Genomic DNA, 20,055 nt, shown 5'->3' with positions numbered 1-20,055 from the left:
TTTAAAAAACCTTAAAAAAGATTCATTAATCAAAATCACTTTTTCATGTTCTATTAATATTCATCATTTATCTATATGTCTGCATCTTCAACGTCATCTACATCTAACTCCGGGCCAAGTCGTTTCCGTAGTGATGCTGCTAGTTTCTTACCTAGTAATCCATACCCCTTCCAAGCTCCACCACCTCCTCAACAACAACAACAACAGCAACAAGCTCCACAACAGCAACAACAGCTGCCTCATCAAATTCAACAGCAGCAGCTTCTTCAACAACAGCAACAACAACTTCAGCATCAACAATATTTACAACAGCAGCAACAACAGCAGCAGCAACAAATGTATATGCAATATGGTAATCCTCAATACCCCATGATGGTGAATTATCCACCTTACTATGTACAATCATATCAAGATATGTATTATCAACAACCACAGTTTGTTTTACCTCCACCTCAACAAGTTCCTTATACTCCCATTCATCTAAATAATAATAATAATAATACCTATAACCCAAGACCAAAGAATAATAAAAGGAATATGTATAATAATGGTAACAATAACAACTATAATAATAATAATAATAATAATCATACCTTTAACAATAATAATAGTCATACCAATAGCAATAATCAACTAAATGGACATGTAAATCATTCAAATCCAACTTCAAACTTTAGTTCGCAAGTTTCAAGTCCAAATGGTTTTGCTAATATAAATCCTTCAATAATACCGGATTCAATGACTCCAGCTTCAAGTATGTCTGAATCATCTCCTGTATCTACTTCAACTTCAGCTGATAATAGTCATATACTTCCTCCTCCAACTCCAACTAATATTTCTTCAATCCCAACTGACAAATCAGCTTCTTCTGCCACTTTAACCAATACTAGTAGTATCGCTTCTAATACACCTCCAACTACTGCTACATCTATATCAGAAAAATCAAAATTGATAGAAAGTTCAGAATCGAAAAAATCAACTATTGAAGAAAAATCATCTCAACCTCAACCTCAAATCTCATTCCCTATTTATTTTAATACTAAAGATGAAATCTTTAAACAAAATCAAGCATCAATCATAAAACATAGGCAAGATTTGTCTACTGAAAAATATAATAGATTAGCAAAATATAACCTTTCCAACGTTGATAAATTAATTATAATAACTAATTCGTTAAAAATTATAGACTATAATGCTAAATCTACTACTATTCATACTGGAAGGCCATCAGATCCATCTGTTATTCCAACTGCTGTTAAAATGGTTACTCCATCTACTTCTCAAGTTTCTAAAACTGAAACTGGGAAGGATCTCTTATCAGCTACATTATCATCTACAACAACTCCTACCGTACCGGCCACCACTACCACTAACTGGGCTTCAGTTTTACAGTCTTCAGCTCCAATTGTAAATAAAAAGATTGTAAAACATATCAGAAATAAATCATCTATAAGTAGTTCAACTTCATCATCATTATTACCATCGAATCCATCAACTCCAATTCAACCAAGTAAAAGTTCATCATTAAATATCCCTAATAATTTCAATATCAATAATGAATCATCTCAACCTTTGGGTGTTTTATTATTAAGGGTTATGTATGATACTAATTATTCCCTTTTTTCTGATAGATTATCATTATTTAATATTACAACTAAAGGATTAACTAATACCGGTAATATTTGTTATATGAATTCAATTTTACAAATTTTAATATATTGTGAACCATTTAATAGATTATTTAAATTAATTGAAGATAAATCAATTGGAAATTTAAGTAAAACTTCTCCAACTCCATTATTAGATGCTACTATTAAATTTATTAATGAATTTGTTGATTTACCATCAAGTCAAAATGGTTCAAGAAGTAATACCGCCACACCAACTCCTAAATCAGATGTTAAAAAGAGTGATGAAAGTCCAAAAGCTATATCACCGGAAACTTTTTATATGAATTTAATTAATCATAAGAAATTTTCTCATTTGAAATGGGGTCAACAAGAAGATGCTGAAGAATTTTTAGGATATTATTTAGATGGTTTAAATGAAGAATTTGTTGATGCCATTAAAAAATTAAATACTCCAAATATTGATTCATTAATTCAAAATTTTTCAAATAATTGTGATGATGTGGAAAAAGTTTCTCAATTTAAATATAATGTTAAAACTACAGTTAATTTAATTAAAAATGAAAAGAAATCAAAATCAAATGGAAACAATGGTATTGCCACTACTACTACTAATACTGCTTCTAGTATTGCTAATGGAATTGTTGGTACCACTACGGCAACTACTGTTCCTTTGCAACAACATAATAATAATAGTAACGATAATAATAATAATGATAATGATGATGACGAAGATGATGAAGAAGATGAAGATGCTAATGACCATTATAACGAAGATAATAATGATGAAGATGATGATGGATGGAATGAAGTTGGATCAAATAATAAATCCATCAGTATTAATAAAGCGGTTGAAGTTGAACCTTCACCGATTAATTTAATATTTGGAGGACAATTTAAATCAGTTTTAACCATTCCAAAATCACCAAATTCAAATCAATTCAAAAAATCTATTACGTTTGATCCATTCCAAAATCTTCAATTAGATATTAGTGAAGCTAATTCTATTGAAGATGCATTTAATCATTTAAATGATATTGAAAAGATAAGTTTTAAAGCTTCTAAACAAGATAAAGAAATTCAAATCAAAAAACAAACATTTATTGATAAATTACCTCAAGTATTAATCATTCATCTTAAACGATTTTCGTTTTTAAAAGAGAAAGATGTTGGTATTGAAAAATTAAGAAAAAGAGTTGATTATAATCATGATTTAAATATTCCAACTAATATCTTATCTAATAAAGGGTTAAGTGAAGAAATGGGAAATATTTATAGATTGATTGGGGTGGTATATCATCATGGTAGTAGTGCTGAAGGTGGTCATTATACTTGTGATGTGTTAAAGAAATCCAATACTATAACCAATAAAGTTGAATGGGTTAGAATCGATGATACCTTAATCAAAACTATAAGTGAAGATGAAGTATTGGGAGGACCTGAAGAAAATATTAAGAATGCTTATATTTTATTATATGAAAGAAAGTAGAACAGGTCATTAAAGAAAGAAAGATGAATTATTATATAGTATTATTAGTTATTAGAATGAGAGATCATTCATTACATTATTTCATAATGATTGTTTATCCCCAGTATCAGAACAATCAAGGATCAAAAATTTTACAAATCAAAAAACCAACCCTTAATATATAGTTAATTTATAACTTTTATTTAATCTAAAACATCTGTATAAGTATCTATTCTATAAACACAAAGAATTAAATACTATTATTAAAATAAAGTAGATCCAGCTACTATTAATGTATGTAAAAATAAACCTCCCAAACCCATTTTCCCGTTTCTAAAAAAAATCAAACCAAGCAATAAATAACCAATTAACATTTTGAAATGAAGAATTCAATCAAACTATATTTCCATTCCAAAATGATAATGCTAAAAGGTTTTGAAATTCTTCTTCATTGAAAACATTATGATCATCTTGTTCAAGAATTTCTTCACCTTCATCGGCAATGATTTCATTCTGGAGTTGATGATCAATCAATTGGTTTTCCTGTTGTTGTTGTTGTTGTTGTTGTTGATCAACTGCTCCTTGTCCTTCACCATCATAAATAAACTCAGAAACAACATTATTGGCTTGAGTGATAGTTAGGGTGACGGTGGTACCGGTTAAAACAGCAAACTCTCTAGCTTTATTGGTTAATCCTGGGATTCTTCTTCTATAGATGATTCTTCTTTGACCTTCATCCATCTCATAAACAATTTATATAGCTCTTCTTGTCATTAGTTGATAGTTTCTATGATTGTGGTTGAAAAAATCCAAACAAAGAAAGAAAGAAAGAAATAAAGAAATAAATAATCATTCCATTGAATCGAGGAATCTGGGGTATTTATACGGGATCAATGATTAATTTTCTCTTTTGCTCATTAGCATCGGACAAAAACCGATCAAACTATGATTTAAAAAATAATGTTTATCAGCATTTTCGGACAAATTCAGTTACAGCACAACTTACATGACCATATAAAACTCCATACTAATAGTCCGAGGGAATTGCCACAATTTGTTCTACTATGAATAACTGCGATTCTATATACTAAATAACAACCAATTAGCATCCCCACACCGTATTACAATATTGTAAAAGGGTACAGTCGAGCAATTCTTCGATTCAGAGATTGAAAATGGAATGAGCTTTGATCAACTTACAGGCTTATCACTTACAAAATTGATTTAATTAATAAATATATATTTACTGTTTATATGTGAAAATAATAATATCCTTAACATAGTATTAAGTAATTGTGTTAACTTTAAAAATGGGTATATTAACTTAAATGTTTCGCCTCTTAACTAACCTTTTGTCGCATCTCGTCTTTATGTCGAAAATCAGATGCAGGGGTTTACGACATAAATCAAAACAAAAATTGACAAAATCAAAATTTTTCAGTCCAAATCGAAAAGGGAAGGTGGGGTGAGTGGGAGCGATTATGCAGTCTCAATGTTATGATTATAATTTTTCTGTTACCACATGAAAAAAAAAAAAAAAAAATATTCAGTTACCCCCGGAATTGGATCGAAAAATATATGTAGAGCTCCGTTTAACGCTTGCTTTAAGTTGTCTTTTTTTTTCTTGGTACTGTACAATTAATTTCATTGGTCGTTACCAGCAACAAAAAGTTTATTTTTATTATATCTTTCCCTGATTTAGTTGAATTGAATCCCTAAATAGAAATGTGTGGATTATGTTAATGTCGCACCTTTATAATAAGGAATAATAAAAGGGTAGTTTATAAAACTAAACTTGATTCAGAGACTCAACAAATAGTGTAATTACATCTCTATACAAAGAAGTTGGCTATGCAAATCCATATTAGTTGATACATTTGCACCTGACTACAGTAAGGGTTTTAACTTTAGACTTGTTGTGTAGATAAATCTAACTCAGAACAATCCTTTCGATAGCTTATTCATGTCGTTTGACGTTTTCTCATCGGTTTATAACATCTAAAGACTCCTCTATATGTTCTCAAGTAGTGATCATCAATTCGAAATTACGTTCCAATTGGTTACTTGATTTATTTTAAAACTTATATATAAGCATCATTGAATGAACATAGCGTTCCACAGTAAAACCCCAGCATCATTGAAGATAAATAGTGCCAGTACTTTCAATGTAATGAGAGTCATATTAAAAAACTGTTCCTGAGGGGAGCAGCTCTAATATTTCTTCCAATTCCAGGTACTGCAGGTGCGACATCGTAATATTTTTATTCCTACTACAATCAGATAGTGGGTATAAAGATGAGGAGGGATTAAACATGTTTAATGTGCAATACTTTTTCTTAAATTTCAAACATTCGGTCACATCGCTTTAAACTCATCGTTGTTGTATATCTATTACAATCTATTAGTAATCTAAGATTGGATTCAATTCATTTCATTTTGAACTTTTTAATTCTTGTGAGTGCCTTAAATCAAGGGAAGGTTTTATTCTTGTAAATCTTCGTCCCAGCTTATCAAAACATTGTTGTAAGGTTGAAGTTGATAAGTCAAATATAGTATATATAACCTCTCATTGTTCTCTATCAAAATTTAGCTGGCTTGATTTAAATGAGCATTGTTTATCTCAAATAGGAATGTAAATAGATTACATCTAGAGAAGAAAAATATAAACAAGACGTCCCATTGTATAGAATTTGGAGAGGTTTATTGTTGTTACCCAAGGTGAATTAAAAATGGGTTGAATTAGGGGACTTTTTAGCTCAATTGATGTGTTAGAATTCCATTTCATCTGATTTCTTGTTCTTTTTAGTGAAAGATAATATTATTATTATTTTATTATTTAATCTTCTTGTGACTTACGATAGTTAGTAAATTATTTTTTTGTCTCCCTCCCTACCCTTAAAACAATTTGATTCGCTAATAGATAATATTATTCTGGAGTATGACACATTCAATGGGATAGTTACTAGGTCAAGTGATGATTGTAGTGATAGTAATATATATGTCCAATTGAATAAGATCTGTTTCGTCTTGTTCTAACTAATGTAAAGAAGCATCTGATAACAAATACTGAAAAAAATATTAATCAATGAATTACACACTGATTTGATAGGGTTCAGCACCACAACGTGGCGGAGCAAAAGGGGAGGAGGAATCTGTAATGGATCAGTTTCTAGTTATAAACCAGCTCCTATTCACCGTGGTCATTATACTAAGGTCTTACTTGCTTAACATTCCTATCCAGGGAAACAAACTGTATAAAATATCCACACACAACAAAATTATTATTTTTAATTTTCCCGCAAATTTCTACTGATTATTTTCTTCGTAGTTAACCACTAATTATTTACTGAGTCGGAAATCTTTTACTGTGGGAAAATACCGACCAAAACAAAACTTTGTCGTCAAGAATAAAAAAATAATTTGTAAAAATTTGCATAGTCATAATAATACCAAATTAATCCATCTTATTGGTGTTTTAAATATATGACTTGTATCAACTCTATTCAACTTGTTTTTAAACATGGTTAAGTTGTATTAAACTTTATCTATAACTGTTATCATCTTCGTGATTGATCAAATTATTCTTGTCGTCTTGCCCCTGTAAAAATATAAGCTCACAAAAATCTGTCAAGTTTGCTTTTCTTTTTTGACTTTTCGCTTCGAAATTTAATCTTGACTGTTTTGTTTTCGTAATTTTTTTGAGTGTCTCGAGGAACTCAAACGCTACTTAACTACAACAATAACTTAAGATAATAATCGAATACACATCATATATTTAAAACACTATACATAATAAATCAAGCAAATAAACAAAAGATGATAATAAAGACAAGTTGGAACAAAAAATTGAATGGGAGACTGAAATGATCAGACACAAACAGTTCACTAGTAAACCAAAAATCATACCATATCAAAACAAATCGTGCAAATTTATATAAATATTAGTTGATATGATAGTTGTTTAAGCAATTGAATGCATCACAATGATGTCATCTTCAACCAAAGACCTTTTAAACACCAACAACAAAATCAATAATAAAACAATATTAATCGACTTAATCCAATATGATCAAGTGTATATATACAAAAACAAATTTTTTTCAAAGATTTTTCTTTTTCAACAGAGTTATGTGTATTTGATTATTAACTCTAAAAATGACTTATTAAATTAAAACAAAAAGCTAGAAACAGTAAAAAGTATATTTTAACCCCTAATTAAATAAAAGTAAGTAATTAATTAACATTATGATTCAATTATAATATTAATTTACTTATCCCAAAATTTATTTTCATTATTTTATTTAAATGTCAAATTTAGAATAAAGCAGCAGCAACAGCGGCAATACCAGCAACGGCACCAACGGCAGCTTTAGCAGCACCGGCTTCAGCAGTGGTAACTTCTGGAGCAGAGGTGGCTGGAGCAGAGGTGGATTCAGCAGCTTCAGTGGTAACATAGGTGGTTGGGATAGTACATGGACCAGTGATGGTTAAAGTGGTAGCTTCAGTGACAGTGATGGTCTTGTTGTTGATAACTAAAGAAGTAGCATAAGGACAGTAGGTGGTGAAGTCGGTGACAACAACATCGGTGGTGACAGTAACGTTACCAGCGGAAACGGCAGCGACTAAAGCAGCTGGGACAATGACTTTTGAGAATTGCATGTTTGATTAATATAAAGCGAGTGACTAATTAGGTTTGAACTAAAGAAAGAAAAGAAAGAAGAAAACAAGAAAAAACTGAAAAGAAGAAAAGTTATACTTAAAAATTTCTGTTAAAAGGGAAAAGTCATTAGATATTTATATCTCAAACCAAATAACCCAAGAGCCAAAAAAACAAAAAAATTTGCCATTTCATTTCCATATCCAAATTTTCTCAATGCCCATAATTATTATTATTTTAGCCTTTTCTCCCATCTTTCTTTACCAGTTTAGGGGTGTTAATAGAAAAATTTTTATTATTTGTAATTAATTAATATTTTTTAGCATTGGTTACAGAAACGACCGGAATTCGAATGTGTGTTTAAACTTTCGAGGATGATAAAAATATTGACAACAGTCTGCTTTAGGAAGTGGCCCTTCCGAATAGGGAAGTGACTTGCATGAATTCTAAATTTAGAAACTTTATTCCCGCTTTAATTTCTTTTTTGAGTCGTCTAGAACGTGATTTTCAGCACGTGAGTTTGTTTTGATTTTAACTATGAGTAGAAATTATTTCATTTACGTTGATTTGATTTGTTTATATGTTACGATATGTTTATTATGATTATGATTAAATTATTATTTGTTTATATTTCGGTACGTTTATCATTGTTATGATTCATTATTACTATTATTTTAGTAATAAGACAACAAACAACTCCAGAATTCGGTTAATAATAGGAGAATTACTTGCTTTGAATTATTATACTTTTGAATGGTAGATCTATTTAGGTTAACAGTCTTAAGAAACAAACAAATTAATCATCAACAGTATAGAATAAACGTAACTTGGGTTGTAATTATACTAATTAACTTTAACTAATTCGTAATCATTAAGGAAGCTAAATTGTTTGCTTGGCAACCGTCTATTCTGTCATCAAAAATTCAAGCTTTTAAACCAATCTGGTGAGCCCATACTATTGAAATAGATTCAATATTGTAGTTATCAAAGTGTTTTCTATTTTACAATGTTTATCAGATGTAAACTATGTCATTAAATCAAATTTTGTAAAAATTGCTGCAATTGGATATTTTTTAGAAGTTCAGAATGAAATTTAGCAAATATTTTATGACAATTTAAAAATTTTTTAAAACCCTGAACAGATTATTATTGGCAGCTTACATTTGACACTTATTTGTTTTGATTTCGTTTATCCTACCTCGAATTAATAGAATATATAAATAGCGATGTTTCCATCGAGGTGATACAACTGCTGTTTGATCGTATCAAATACATATTTGATAAAACGTAAATCACACCCTGTCTTTGTTTATATTTGATGTGGAGTACTATTCTACTAATTGATTTAAGCATCCATCCTTAACTACTCAGCTAAACGATTCAACCTAAGTGACAACGATCATAACTAAATAAACATCATTCAAAACAACTGATACTGGAATCTGAGACGACTACAGATTTGAGCCATACATTCCGTATTAGGCCACATTTCCGTTATCTTTTTTTTTTTCTTGTCGCTGAGCCATGCCTTACAATGGCTGTATATTTCACTAAACATTAAATCTTCATAGTTAACTATCACCGCCAAATTCCGAATCTAATAAGGAGTAGTTTTTAGAGTTGTTGGTTGTACCGTAGTGTAATTAAAGTCAGATAGGGTGTATGATTCTGACTAATTGTACATGAAATCGGTCATTGATTTTTCAGAATCTTTATAGATAACGGGTTATCGGTTTAATCTATCTGCTTTAAACCCTTATTTATATAGTTATCAGGTTCTTACTTTATCCTACGCCAACCCAATAGTTAGGTTTCTCCATCACTATCAATATGAGTAGTACAGAAGCTGCTCTTGAACTTGGTTCGGATGTTATACCCCAGAAACGTTTATTAAGTTTCTTATTTTCAAAGAAGAATATCCCTGCACCTGAAAATCATGAAAGGAAACCTTATCCCTTTAAAGATGCTAATATCATCAATAGAGCCTTCTTTTATTGGGTCACCCCTATTATGAATGTGGGTTACAACAGAACCTTACAACCTAATGATTTATACTATTTAACTGATGATTTAAAGATTGAATATCATACTGAATTATACAAAGAAAATTTGGCAGCAGAAATTAATTATAGTCAAATTAAACATATTCAAAAAAAATGTAGAGAAAGAGGTGAAACTGTATCAACTACGTCTGTTTCAAAAGAAGATGATTTAAAGGATTTCAAATTATCTGCTTTCAATTTATTAATGGCTTTAGCTTTAACATTCAAAAAATCGATCTTTTATGGATTCTTATTTGCCATTGTAAGTGTAACTACCATGGCCGCTCAACCATTCTTAACTAAAAACTTAATTACATTCGTGGAAGATAAATTACTTCGTCCATCGGTTAACTTGGGTCAGGGTATTGGTTATGCTATTGGGGTTAGTATTATGGCCTTAATGACAGGTACAAGTATTGCCTATTATCAATATTATATTCAAATGTGTGGAGCTCTTCTTAGATCAGTATTAATTAGTTTAATGCTTCAAAAATCATTTGTTCTTGCTCCAAAAGGTAGACATAAATTCCCAACTTCTAAGATTACTTCATTAATGAGTACCGATTTATCTAGAATTGAGAGAGCTTTCATTTATTTCCCACTTTTTGCATCATTACCAATTCCTATTGTTCTTAGTATCGCTTTATTAGTTGTCAATGTTGGGGTAGCTGGTGTTATTGGGGTAGTTGTTTTCATCTTATTTCTAGGAGCTATTTCATTATCGACTAAACAATTATATAAATATAGAACCCTTGTATCAGGTTTAACTGACGAAAGAATTAGAATCATTAGAGAAATCATTAACAATTTGAAAATTATAAAGTTTTATTCATGGGAAATTCCTTATTTGTCAAATATTATAAAAGCAAGATCAAAAGAAGTAGCAGTTATTTTGAAGATTCAAAGTTTAAGAAATGTGATTGATGCAGTTTCAAGTGGATTGACAGGTATCACTGCGATGATAACTTTCTTAGTGCTTTATGGATTAGAAGGTTCCACAAGAAATGCAGCTTCTATGTTCTCATCAATCACTTCGTTTGATGTATTGTCATTTGTTATTTATTTTATCCCATTAGGTTTATCAACTACTGCTGATCTGTGGAATGGTTTAAAGAGAATTGCTGAATATTTGTCAGCTGAAGAAATTGAACCAACAGAAAGTTATGTTGTCTCCAACGATGTAAATAAATCCACTGCTATTGATATTATGAATGCATCATTTAGTTGGGACAAGTTTGAAGATGATGACGAAGATATGGCAGTTAAAGAAGAATCAGAAAATGCTGAAAAACCCGAAGCTAACTTCCCTGGTTTATTAGAAATAAATTTATCAGTTAAAAAAGGTGAATTTATAGTCATTACAGGTTCAATTGGTAGTGGGAAAACATCATTATTAAGTGCAATTGCTAACATTATGAAGATCGATGAAGGTAAAGTTGAAATTAATGGTACGTTAATAAATTGTGCTGCTCCATGGATTCATAATGCTACTATCAAAGATAATATTTTATTTGGATCTAATTTTGAAAAGGAAAAATATGATAATGTGGTTTATGCATGTGCTCTACAAACTGATATTGATATTTTGGAAGCAGGAGATTTAACTGAAGTTGGTGAAAAGGGTATAACTCTTTCAGGAGGTCAAAAAGCTAGAATTAATTTAGCTAGAGCAGTTTATGCAGATGAAGATATTATCTTATTGGATGATGTTTTAAGTGCTGTTGATGCTAGAGTAGGCAAACATGTTGTTAATCATTGTATGTTAGGTTTACTTAAAGATAAGACGAGATTATTAGCAACTCATCAATTATCATTAATCGGATCTGCCGATCGTATTATTTATTTAAATGGAGATGGGTCAATTGATGTTGGAACTATGGAAGAATTAGGTGATACAAATTCAGGATTCAAAAGATTAATGACTCATAGTTCAAGTGATAAAGAAGAAGTCGAAGAAACTGTTCCTTCTAAACCAGTTTTCGAAGAAGCTGACATTGCAGATGAATTAATTCCAAAATTCACAAAAGAAACCTTTCAAGAATCTTCATCCAACGTTACAAGACGTAGAAAAGTTAAAACTGATGAAGCAGAAGAAGATAGTGAAGAAGTGTTTAGAGATGTTACAGTTGGAAAGGATGCTTCAAAAGGTAAGATCACTCAAAAGGAAGAAAGAGCCGTTAATCGTATTAAGAATGAAGTCTACTATAATTTCATTAAATATGGTTCAGGTAAATTATCACCATACGTTACAATCCCATTAATGATTCTTTTATTAACTCTTTCAACATTTTCATCAATTTTTTCCAACACTTGGTTATCATTCTGGATTTCTAAGAAATTCGATGATCGGTCAAATTCATTCTATATTGGCTTTTATGTCTTATTCAATATTTTAAATGTGGTTTTCCTTACTACTTTATTTGTAATACTAGCCAACATCACTACTAACTCATCCAAGAATTTAATTTTAATGGCTATTAAACGTGTCTTACATTCTCCAATGTCATATTTAGACGTCACACCAATGGGTAGAATTATCAATAGATTTACTAAGGATACTGATACTTTAGATAATGAAATTGTGGAAAATATGAAACTATTATTAGTAACCACCGGTGGTGTAGTAGGTATTTTAATTCTTTTGATTATTTATTTACCTTGGTTTGCTATTGCTATGCCATTGATTGGAGGGTTATTTGTTGCTATTGCTCTGTATTATCAAGCATCATGTCGTGAAATAAAAAGATTAGAAGCCATTCAAAGATCATTTGTATATGATAATTTTAATGAAACATTAACCGGTATGGGTACGATTAAAGCATATAAGGCAGAAAATTTCTTCCTTGAAAGAAGTAATCAATATATGAATACGATGAATGAAGCATCATTTTTAGTGTTTGCTACTCAAAGATGGTTAGCAGTTCATTTAGAAATTTTAGCTGATTTTGTTATTTTAATCACTGCCTTACTATGTGTTGCACGAGTATTTTCAATTTCTTCTGCCACAGCTGGTTTATTAATCTCATATTCATTACAAATTGGTAGTGCTTTAGCTCAAGTTCTTCGAAATTTCGTTCAATTTGAAAATGATATGAATTCAACTGAAAGAGTTTGTCATTATGCTTTGAAATTAGATCAAGAGGCTCCTTATACTATTCAAGAAACCAAACCATCATCATCATGGCCTCAAACAGGGGCTATTAAATTCGACAATGTTAGTATGAATTATAGACCTGGTTTACCATTAGTTTTAAAAGGCTTAACTTTTGATGTATCTTCTAAACAAAAAATTGGTATTTGTGGTAGAACCGGAGCAGGTAAATCATCAATCATGACTGTTTTATATAGAATTTGTGAATTAGAAGGAGGAAAGATTACCATTGATGGTATTGATATCTCAACTCTTGGATTAAACGAATTAAGAACGAAATTATCCATCATTCCTCAAGATCCAGTGTTATTTAATGGTACCATTAGAAATAATTTAGATCCATTTGGAGAACACGATGATATTAAACTATTTGATGCAATTAGAAGATCAGGATTAATGACGATGGAAGAATTTAAAGATATTGAAAAGCAAAAGGGTAATGGTAGTACGGATTCTGAAAAATTACATAAATTCCATTTAGATCAATTTGTCGAAGATGAAGGAGCTAATTTTTCATTAGGTGAAAGACAATTGATTGCATTTGCCAGAGCATTGGTTAGAGAAACTAAGATTTTAATCTTAGATGAAGCTACATCACTGGTTGATTATGAAACTGATAGTAAGATTCAAAAGACTATTGCAACTGAATTTAAAGATTGCACTATTTTATGTATTGCTCATAGATTGAAGACGATTATCAATTATGATAAGATTCTCACCTTGGATAGAGGAGAAATCAAGGAGTTTGATACTCCTTGGATGTTGTTTAATTCAGATAATGGTATATTTAAACAAATGTGTGAAAAGTCACAAATTGTTGCGGGGGATTTTTTAAATAGAGATTAGGTTTATTTCTTAGTTTAGTCTATTATTTTTTTATGATTAGCCATACTTTTGGCGATTAGTTTTAGGTTTTTACAGTTATGATTATCAATTAGAGATATATATACATATACATTTGCAGTATATTTGTTACGATGAAGTTAAATAGTTCCTATATGCAGTATTTTGCAGTCCAATCAGGCACCAGCCATGACCAAAAAAAAAGAAACGTTATCGTGTGTTCTAGAACAAGAGGCTTGCGTCATTTGACATATCGCATTCCCGGTTTAACTACTATATATACATATGGGATGGAGGATGAAATTTTTCACCGATGATAGCAAGTTTATTTACATATGAAATAGTTAAAAATTTTTTTATGAAATCAACATACATTAATTATTAAGATTATCTATTAAAAAGAAACTAACAAAACTAGTTTGTTTGTTTATGGGACCAACAATAATATACAACACAAGTTAAAAAAAAAAGGTCTTATTTTTTTTTAAATTTCTATAAAAGTTAAACGTTTTAAACAGCAAATCATGACAATATCCATTACTAAGAAAGATTAGAGAATCTCTTACCAACATTCGTAACCACCATCAACAACCAAGTTATGACCAGTAGTGTATGATGAAGCAGCTTCAGATGCTAAGAATAAGATTGAACCGACAAATTCTTTTGGTTCAGCCATTCTTTTCATTGGGATTTTAGATTCCCAAGCTTCTTTCATTTCAGTATGACCAGAAATAACATTTCTTGTTAAAGGAGTTAAAATATAACCTGGAGATAAAGTATTAACTCTAATATTATATTTAGCCCATTCACAAGCTAAAGATCTTGCTAAATGAATAACACCAGCTTTTGACATATTATACATAGCTTGAGGTTGAGGATCATTAACAATGGTACCTGACATTGAACCAATTAAAATAATAGAACCTTTCATACTATTTTGAATTAAAGGTCTAGCAAATGATTGAGATACATAAAATGATCCTAAACCATTAACTTTCATTAAATTTTCGGCATTTAAAGCAGGATATTCTTCAGCAGGATAATTTTCACAATACCCAGCAGTATTAATCAAGATTGAAGCGATTTTTCCATGATGTTCATTAATGGAAGTAAAAGTAACTTCAACAGCTTCAGCATCACCAATATTACATGACCAAGCACTAACTTGACCAATAGCTGATTCATGTTCCCCTTTAAGAGTTTCCTCACCCCATTTCAACACATCCTTGGCAGCAGCAACTGTTCTTTCTAAATTGACATCAATCAAGGCCACATCAGCCCCTTGAGCCACTAAAGCTCTTGAAATAACTGAAGCCAAACCACCAGAACCACCGGTCAAGATGGCTAATCTTCCGTCTAATCTAAAGCTTGGGACGACGTTATTGTATGAGAAATCCATTATTGATATATATGATAATTGTAAGTAAACTATTGAATACGAATAAATCAAGAAGAAGCAACTTTTTAGGATAAAAATAAATAAATGGATGATTATTTATATTTATTTATATACCCCAGATTGAACCTGATTATAAACAGACAAAAAAAAATAACGATGGCCGCCTTTGCGCTGAGAAAAAAGAAACGACGATAAAATTTTTTGTTTGGTGTTTTCGGAGCATCAATCGGTTAAATCACAAATTTTAGTGACTATAAATATAAATCTCACTAACTGAAATTGGAACCCACGCTATTTCTTCTTTTCTTACCACTAAAAAATTGTTTGATTTTACCGATATTTATTCAACCAATATATTATAATTACTGTTTATTACAAAGGTGGCTAAGATCTTACTTCTATGGTTCTTCCTTATTTATTCCGAATGGTCTAGCTTGTCGATTAGTTGTAGTTGTAATTGTGATCACCTTTGATTTATACTTGCCTTATTCTTTAAACACGATCAACAAAAGTTTCCCCTAATTATTTTTGTGTGGGTGAGAGAGAGAGAGACTCCCCCAAACTTATTTTTTTTTTTTGTTTCCTTCTCTGTGTGGGATATTTTCTTGCTCCATCTGGGGGGGTGTTTCAATTCAAATCAATTCAGAGAAGTCAAACAAATCTATTATTAATTGTAATGGCTGTAATGGGAAAGTATAACTAGATCAAAAGTGACCATTACAGATTTAACTTCACGGAATTAAAACCTTATAAGTTATATCAGTCTAATTTCAATCATAACCGTTATACTGTTCTTCCCTTACTTTTCTAATTTGGGTTGTATTTTTTTTTTCTTTCTTTATTTCTTTCGTCTTCCCAATCTTTTCTTTTTTTGCAATCTTCCACATCCAAACTTTTATCTTTGTTTTGACCCTGATTACAATAAAACCGCCTTTTATTTCTAAAAATACATCTATCTTACATATATTAAATCTTTATCGTATGCTATATGGTCATTGTAGTTAATAATAATAATCTTATTATCTATAAAATTTAAATTATGCACTAGCATATTATTATCTAATCTGTTATCTCATAGTCTCTTATAACCCCACCTTTTCATTTTCTTCATTAATCTTTCTTAATCTTTCTATATTTTTTTCATCTCTCTTTGCTTGTTCAATTTCCATTCTTTCATTAGCCCAATTTCTTAATTTTTCTCCATACATTAAACAAAATATTGGAAATGGTAATCCTAACGCTAATCCAATAAATGCACACAATGAATTCCCCCATCCATAATCTAATCTATCATACATTTGATTAGCAAATAGTGGGAATGCAAATCCAAATAATGATCGGAAAACAGCGGCTGCAGCCACTGAACTTGCTGCAAATCGATTATTCATATCAATTAAATAATTTTGAATGGTTTGGAAAACAGCAATGAATGAAAATGCAAATATAGCTGATCCAATGGCTGGCATAATCCAATGTAATCGATATTGAGCTGACCATCCATACCAAATTAATCCTACTGGAATTCCAACCCCTGAAAAACATAAACATGGTAATCTAAACTCAGGTTTTGCAATCCCATTATTCTTAGCAATTAATCGATGATAAACTTTATCAATGGTAAAGGTCCAAAATGCTGTCCCAATTAAATATCCAATCGCCATAGGTAAATACATTAATCCACTTATACCAATCAGAAATCCATAATCATCACGATAAACTCGAGGAAATGTAACAATCATAAGATACATAAATCCATAAACAAAGGCCATAAATGATCCTAACCCAATAACCATAGGATGAGTAAATAATAATTTAACAGGTCTACTTATAGTAACGACAAGTTTCCCCCATTGAGTTTCACCATCAGCAATTTCAAAAATAGTATGTAAATGTTCATTACCACTTTCTTTTCTTAATACATCTGCTTTCATTTTTAATAATCTTGGCGAATAAGTTTCTCTAAAGAAAATCGACCCTAATAATGCTACTGTTCCATTAAATATAGCTAACACATAAAATACCCAATGCCATGATTTTCGAGTGATTATAAAACTTGATATAACAGGTGATATAACAGGTCCTAAAGTGGGACAAATGGAATAACATGCCATAGCAGCTTGTCTATCATTGTCATTGAATAAATCAGCCAACGTACCGGCTCCCACATTCAACGCCGCACATCCTCCTAATCCACCTAAAAATCGAAATACACATAATTCAGTGGTATTTCTGGCAAATCCACATGCTAAATTGAATATGAAAATAATCCAAATTGATATATTTAAAACTGGTCTTCTTCCATATTTATCACTTTCTGAAATAGGAGCAATTAATAATGGTCCTATAGCCCAAGCTAATACCATGATTGAAACTGAGAATGATTGAATAAATACAGTTTTCATACCAAATGCTTCTCCAATTTCATCCATAGCAGGAGATAACATTGATGATGACATGGGGGATACTAATGTATATAATGAAACAATTAATAATTGGAAACTTTTTTGCTTTTTTGACCAATTACGAGGATAATCTGGATCATCTAATCCATCCCAAGTAACTAATTCAGGATCAATAGCAGTGAATTCATCACCGAAATCTTTAGTGGGGACCGCAATATCAGGGATTTTTTCATATGTAAATCGTTTACTTTCATCACTGGATGTTGCCACTTCATCAATTTCTTCTTTATCATAATATTTATCATCAACTCTTCTATAAGTGGCACTTTGAACTCTTTGAGCTAATTCATTTAAAATTGTAGTTCTGGTGGCTGTTCTTTTAACTCTTATACTTTCATCATCCATATCTCCATAGATATCTTTGACAGTATAAGTAGTAGTTTGTCTTAAAAGGTCACCACCTAATGAATTGGTATCCATAGATGAAGTTCTTGATAATGATTTTCGAAATGAATTTAAAGCTTGACCACCTAATGATGCTGAACTTGAATATGATCGAGCATTCTTCATTCCACTTGATCTTCGTCTAAATCTTCGATGACTACTTCCTTCTATAGGACCATTTTCATCTTCATCATCTTCTTCAAATACCGGTATTGGTTCTGGTTCTCTAGCTTTACTTTTACTAATACTTGAAGTTGAACTTATCAGGGTTGCTATGGAATTATTCAGTACAGTAGGTTCCAAATCATCTTCTACAATTGCTTCTTCATCCGTTATGATATGATGATTATCTGGTGGCGAATCACTTGAACTTGAAGCCATTGAAGTATGAGAATTCGGACTTGAGTCCTTCTCTCCTGATTCTTTTGACATGGTTCGATATTAAATATACTGCAAAATCTGATAAAATGGTATTATACACAACCTTAATGATGAGTTTTATAATAATAGATTAAGATATATTTAGTATATCATATATAGATGAATGTAATAATTGGAATAAGTTATAAGTTTATGAAGGATAATTATAAAGATTGATGCCTTTTTAAAATTGATTTGTTTTGCAATGAGGTGTTTTTCTGATTTATGTTATTTTTTAACGCTGTCTCTTTTGCCCGTAAAAAATATAAATTTCCTTATCTCTAAAATGATTGTTTTCAGTACATAAGAAGACCAAACTATGGCGTATACATTGAACTTTGAAAAGAAACGTTTTCAATAATTATTGGTTAAATTGTCATCTGGTCAACTCAACTGATTCATTTATACATTATATACATTTGTCATAGATTTACCTTATATATATATATCAACTTAATTTTATATTAATTTTGGGGGATAGTTATCTCATGATCCCTCGGAAAAGTATTTAGACTAAAACCTTTTTTAAACTGTAATAGTACTGCGTCATGGATGCTATCACTTATACATTGCGGCATGGATGTCTTATGTAAGCCATTTATATATATATCAAATAATTAAGTAGATAAACCCTAGGTTAATTTACCTTCAAGCTCATAAATCATTCATATGAATTAGTCACTTCGAACACTTAAACTGCATAAGCTGACAATAATGAGGTAAGAGTCACTGTTTCACCCTTGAATATAATAAGCTAATAATCTTCGTAATACGATACCCGTTAAAATTATCATGATAAATTCATATCTATATATAGCTTCTAAATTTTAAATCCATTTTGAGCAAATATGCATTCTTTATTACTATTATTCTCCGCTTAAAATTAGATTTGAACAATATATAACAAATGAAATTGAATATTTAATGTGGTTTATTAAACGGTGAAAATGGCGGCATTCCAAATTAAGCAACTTTATCCGGCAACTCAAAAAATATCAAAACTTTGGTGTGAACATATAAATAAATGGTTAATTATCGTTTCTTTCTTATCTGATTTCCATATTATAGCATTTAGACCAACTAACTACATTACAATGGTTACTGTTTCTCTTAGACCAATTGAAGCAAAAGATAAAGAAGAATGGATCAATTTATGGACTGGTAAAGGGGGTTATATTGAATTTTATAAATCATTAGATAAAATTACTCCACAAATTACTGATGTTACCTTTGATAGATTTTTAGATCCTAAAGAACCAGTGTATGCAGTGGTTGCGGTTGACGATGAAACTGGTAAATTAGTTGGGTTTGCTCATTATTTAACTCATAGAAATACTTGGACTATTCATGATTCCTTATATTTAAATGATCTTTTCGTTACTAGTGATGTTAGATTAGGTGGAATTGGTAGAAAATTAATTGAATATGTTTATGGTGAAGCAGATAAATTCAAATGTGAAAAGACTTATTGGTCAACCCAATTTGAAAATCATAGAGCTCAATTATTATATACTAAAGTTGGTGTTAAGAGTGGATTCTTACTTTATCGTAGACCTTAAATATACAATATATATCATTATGACTATCATTATGATTATTCC

General features: G+C 30.4%; 7 protein-coding genes across 7 annotated transcripts; 3 read left to right on the top strand and 4 right to left on the bottom strand. All coding sequences in view use genetic code 12, as the record gives it.

Moving 5' to 3' along the window:
• Positions 1 to 1,260: 1,260 nt before the first annotated feature.
• DFJ63DRAFT_285159 (mRNA-binding ubiquitin-specific protease) lies at positions 1,261 to 3,117 on the top strand (the record flags this gene model as incomplete). Its single annotated transcript, XM_064904874.1, has 3 exons — positions 1,261 to 1,858; positions 1,898 to 2,221; positions 2,420 to 3,117. The coding sequence occupies 3 exons, from the start codon at positions 1,261 to 1,263 to the stop codon at positions 3,115 to 3,117; spliced, it is 1,620 nt and encodes a 539-aa protein (XP_064764221.1).
• A 372-nt stretch (positions 3,118 to 3,489) lies between these two features.
• Positions 3,490 to 3,837, bottom strand: DFJ63DRAFT_312200 (uncharacterized protein; the record flags this gene model as incomplete). The annotated part of the gene is made up of 1 exon (XM_064905928.1): positions 3,490 to 3,837. The coding sequence occupies one exon, from the start codon at positions 3,835 to 3,837 to the stop codon at positions 3,490 to 3,492; it is 348 nt and encodes a 115-aa protein (XP_064764220.1).
• A 3,573-nt stretch (positions 3,838 to 7,410) lies between these two features.
• PGA48 (Pga48p) lies at positions 7,411 to 7,755 on the bottom strand (the record flags this gene model as incomplete). The annotated part of the gene is made up of 1 exon (XM_064905927.1): positions 7,411 to 7,755. One exon carries the CDS (start codon positions 7,753 to 7,755, stop codon positions 7,411 to 7,413), a length of 345 nt encoding a protein of 114 aa, XP_064764219.1.
• A 1,828-nt stretch (positions 7,756 to 9,583) lies between these two features.
• On the top strand, positions 9,584 to 13,792 carry DFJ63DRAFT_284362 (P-loop containing nucleoside triphosphate hydrolase protein; the record flags this gene model as incomplete). Its single annotated transcript, XM_064904796.1, has 1 exon — positions 9,584 to 13,792. The coding sequence occupies one exon, from the start codon at positions 9,584 to 9,586 to the stop codon at positions 13,790 to 13,792; it is 4,209 nt and encodes a 1,402-aa protein (XP_064764218.1).
• A 559-nt stretch (positions 13,793 to 14,351) lies between these two features.
• On the bottom strand, positions 14,352 to 15,188 carry ARD (Ardp; the record flags this gene model as incomplete). Its single annotated transcript, XM_064908036.1, has 1 exon — positions 14,352 to 15,188. One exon carries the CDS (start codon positions 15,186 to 15,188, stop codon positions 14,352 to 14,354), a length of 837 nt encoding a protein of 278 aa, XP_064764217.1.
• A 1,082-nt stretch (positions 15,189 to 16,270) lies between these two features.
• On the bottom strand, positions 16,271 to 18,070 carry DFJ63DRAFT_322394 (MFS transporter; the record flags this gene model as incomplete). The annotated part of the gene is made up of 1 exon (XM_064907426.1): positions 16,271 to 18,070. The coding sequence occupies one exon, from the start codon at positions 18,068 to 18,070 to the stop codon at positions 16,271 to 16,273; it is 1,800 nt and encodes a 599-aa protein (XP_064764216.1).
• A 1,478-nt stretch (positions 18,071 to 19,548) lies between these two features.
• On the top strand, positions 19,549 to 20,013 carry HPA2 (D-amino-acid N-acetyltransferase; the record flags this gene model as incomplete). Its single annotated transcript, XM_064908035.1, has 1 exon — positions 19,549 to 20,013. The coding sequence occupies one exon, from the start codon at positions 19,549 to 19,551 to the stop codon at positions 20,011 to 20,013; it is 465 nt and encodes a 154-aa protein (XP_064764215.1).
• Positions 20,014 to 20,055: the final 42 nt, after the last annotated feature.

The sequence above is a fragment of the Scheffersomyces coipomensis genome, assembly GCF_036884675.1.
Source record: "Scheffersomyces coipomensis strain NRRL Y-17651 chromosome Unknown DFJ63scaffold_2, whole genome shotgun sequence".
Taxonomy (NCBI): domain Eukaryota; kingdom Fungi; phylum Ascomycota; class Pichiomycetes; order Serinales; family Debaryomycetaceae; genus Scheffersomyces; species Scheffersomyces coipomensis.
The sequence above is the reverse complement of the archived record's forward strand: the minus strand, read 5'-3'. Positions and strand labels throughout refer to the sequence as shown.